This window comes from Cimex lectularius, unplaced genomic scaffold (assembly GCF_000648675.2).
Source record: "Cimex lectularius strain Harlan isolate CLEC.00 unplaced genomic scaffold, Clec_2.1 scaffold709, whole genome shotgun sequence".
Lineage (NCBI taxonomy): Eukaryota > Metazoa > Arthropoda > Insecta > Hemiptera > Cimicidae > Cimex > Cimex lectularius.
In genome coordinates, this window is record NW_019393218.1 from 779 (window position 1) to 3430 (window position 2652).

Sequence of the window (2652 nt, forward strand, 5' to 3'; positions counted from 1 at the left end):
TCGCTCACTGAGAAGTTTATTCTTCAGCACATGAATTTCACGAATTTGGTTCTCCACCAGTCTTCTGTCTTTGACATGAATGATGTAAGACTGATAGGTCTATACGAATTAGGCTTGTAGTTGATAGGTCATCCTACTTTTGATATGTATACCACTCGTATCTCTCACCATCTTTTGGGAATATAGCTCCACGCTAGGCAGGCTCTGAATATTCTTACTAAGCATGAGAATCTCTTGTCCTTTTCATAGTAGCGCTGGGTACTGTCCATCTATTCCTGGTGCCTTGTATGGGCTGAACTTCTCAAGTGCCCAGCGTAAGGCTATGGGTTTTATTATGGCAGCCACCTCCTTCCACTCTTCCTATGTGGTTTTTATTTGTTTTGAGCGTTCAGGGTATTTCTTCATGGATTATTTGGGCTCCTGGGAAGTGATTTTCAAACAGAAGAAAGTGTTTCTTCTTCCGTTTGTGTGAAGCTTCCATCTGTCTTTGTAAGTAAGCTTACCTGCCCCCTGTACCATCCTTGGTTAGGGTCCTGTGCAGGCACATTGAGGTGTTTATGTGATTTCCCCACAAAATCTCCACCACGAGTCCTTGTCTCAAGGCTCCCTTATAGGTATCTCTATGGGGGGGTCTTGACTTTTATGGCACCTGCTTTTGGGGGGTGGTGTCTTCCGAACTTGGCCTTTTCTTTTTGGATTTCGAAGCAGGCTTTGTCACAAGAGCTGACTTTTCCTCTTGCTTATTTTCCTTTGTCGGCTTCAGGGTCGCCTTTATGAAGACGTCCCTGATCATTGTCCTTCGTGTATTCAACTCCCTCCCTCCTTCAGCAAGGTTGTTAGCCCGTTTCTGGAGGCTCCTGACAGGTGACCTTAATAATCTCATTTGCCAAGGGTTGGTTGATTTCCTCCAGGCTTTTTGCCTTGGATATAGTCCATCTATTCCTGGTGCTGCTTTGGTAGGTGCTGCTCACGGCTGCCTGGTGGGTGGCCTCTGGGCCTGACCCAGGTGGTTGTTTTTTTTGTTTTTGTATTAGGTTCCATATGGTTCCCAGCATGGTAGCAAGGGATATAAGGTGTCAGCCCAAGCAGATCCCCGCTTGCTCAGGTAAGCCTAGATACAGCAGCGTGTTGGCCGGTTCCGTAAAGGCTCTGTTTGAGACACTATTTTTTTATCACCTCAGTGCCACTCTTCCTTTGCCACGGATCGCTTAACAAATTAGTTTAGGGTAGCCATGTCCCCTTTTAGCCTGCCTCGATGCAGTGGCCCTTGAGGGGTTCGGCAACATCGAGGTGTTTCCCATGCAGCACTATGTGGAAGTAGGGGTTGATCTTTGTTGCCACCCTTTTGTTTTTTATAATTTTGATTAAACTTTTGAAGACAATCAATCAAATATCAAGTGTTTACTCCTGTGACAATACAAAATTATTCTTTACCAACCAATAGATTATGCCTCTTTTAAAGGCAATAATAATATTATATCAGATCATTTAGGTTGTTACATAATTATTTCAATATTTTTTAGACAAAATTTCAACAGTAATTTTTGTTTTCTTTGAAGTTTTACATATTATTTGAAGTATATTATCTGTTTAAGCAATTCACGAATGTTTACAACAATGATAAAGCAAAATTTTTCTTTATCATAAAACAACAACAATATTTGCTTTAAAACAGGCTGCTGTGTCAGTTTCAAACTAGTAGATAATACGATGGAGTCGCTTACTGAACTGTTTAATGTTAAATTTTTAATTATTTGTATTTTCTTTCTAGCTTTCTATTACTATGGCAAGTCGACATACAATCACTGGAAGAATTTGGGCGTCGCTTACATGAAACCAAAATATCCCTTATTTGGCAACTCCTTTGAAAATGCTTTCAGTATTATATCTACAGTAGAGAATCAACGCCAAAAATATGATTTTTTCAAAGGGAACCGTTATGGAGGAATATTCCACTTTAGAAAACCTGTACTGTTTTTAAAGGATCCTGAGTTAATAGAAAGTGTTTTGATTAAGGACTTCCCACATTTTTATAATAGAACTACTTATGTTGACAAAAAATTGGATCCTTTATCAAACCATCTCGTCCACATGGAGAACGAACAATGGAAAAACCTGAGGGCCAAATTGACACCGATTTTCAGCTCAGTCAAACTAAAAGGGATGCATGAACAACTTCTGGATTGTACAGATGAACTGATTAGGTACATGGATCAGTTTTTAAATCGTAGTCCATTTGAAACAAGGGAAATGATGGGGAAATTTACTACAGATGTTATAGCTTCTTGTGCTTTTGGTCTAAGTGCCAATGCCATAAAAGACCCGGATTCAGAATTTAGAAGAATTGGAAAACAAGTATTCAAGATTTCTTTTTTAACAAAACTCAGACTAGTTCTTAGAAGTCGCTTTCCATGGTTGCTTAGATTATTGAATTGGAGAGCCAGGCCTACTAAAGTGCTACAATTTTTCACAAATACAGTCAACGAAACATTAGAATACCGTGAAAAGAATAACATCAAAAGGGATGATTTTTTGTACCTCATGAATGAGTTGAGAAAGAAAGACCAGCAATTAAGAAACGGAAATGCTTCACATCCTGATAATAAATGCAAGTATAATTTATACTCATGACATTTAATTTAATGACAATTG

At 39.0% G+C, this 2652-nt stretch overlaps 1 protein-coding gene across 1 annotated transcript; it reads left to right on the forward strand.

The window, feature by feature from the left end:
* The first annotated feature begins 1683 nt into the window (after positions 1-1683).
* Positions 1684-2646, forward strand: LOC106664001 (cytochrome P450 6a2-like). The gene has a single exon (XM_014389338.2). It carries the CDS (start codon positions 1711-1713, stop codon positions 2629-2631), a length of 921 nt encoding a protein of 306 aa, XP_014244824.1. The 5' UTR covers positions 1684-1710; the 3' UTR covers positions 2632-2646.
* The last annotated feature ends 6 nt before the right edge of the window (positions 2647-2652 follow it).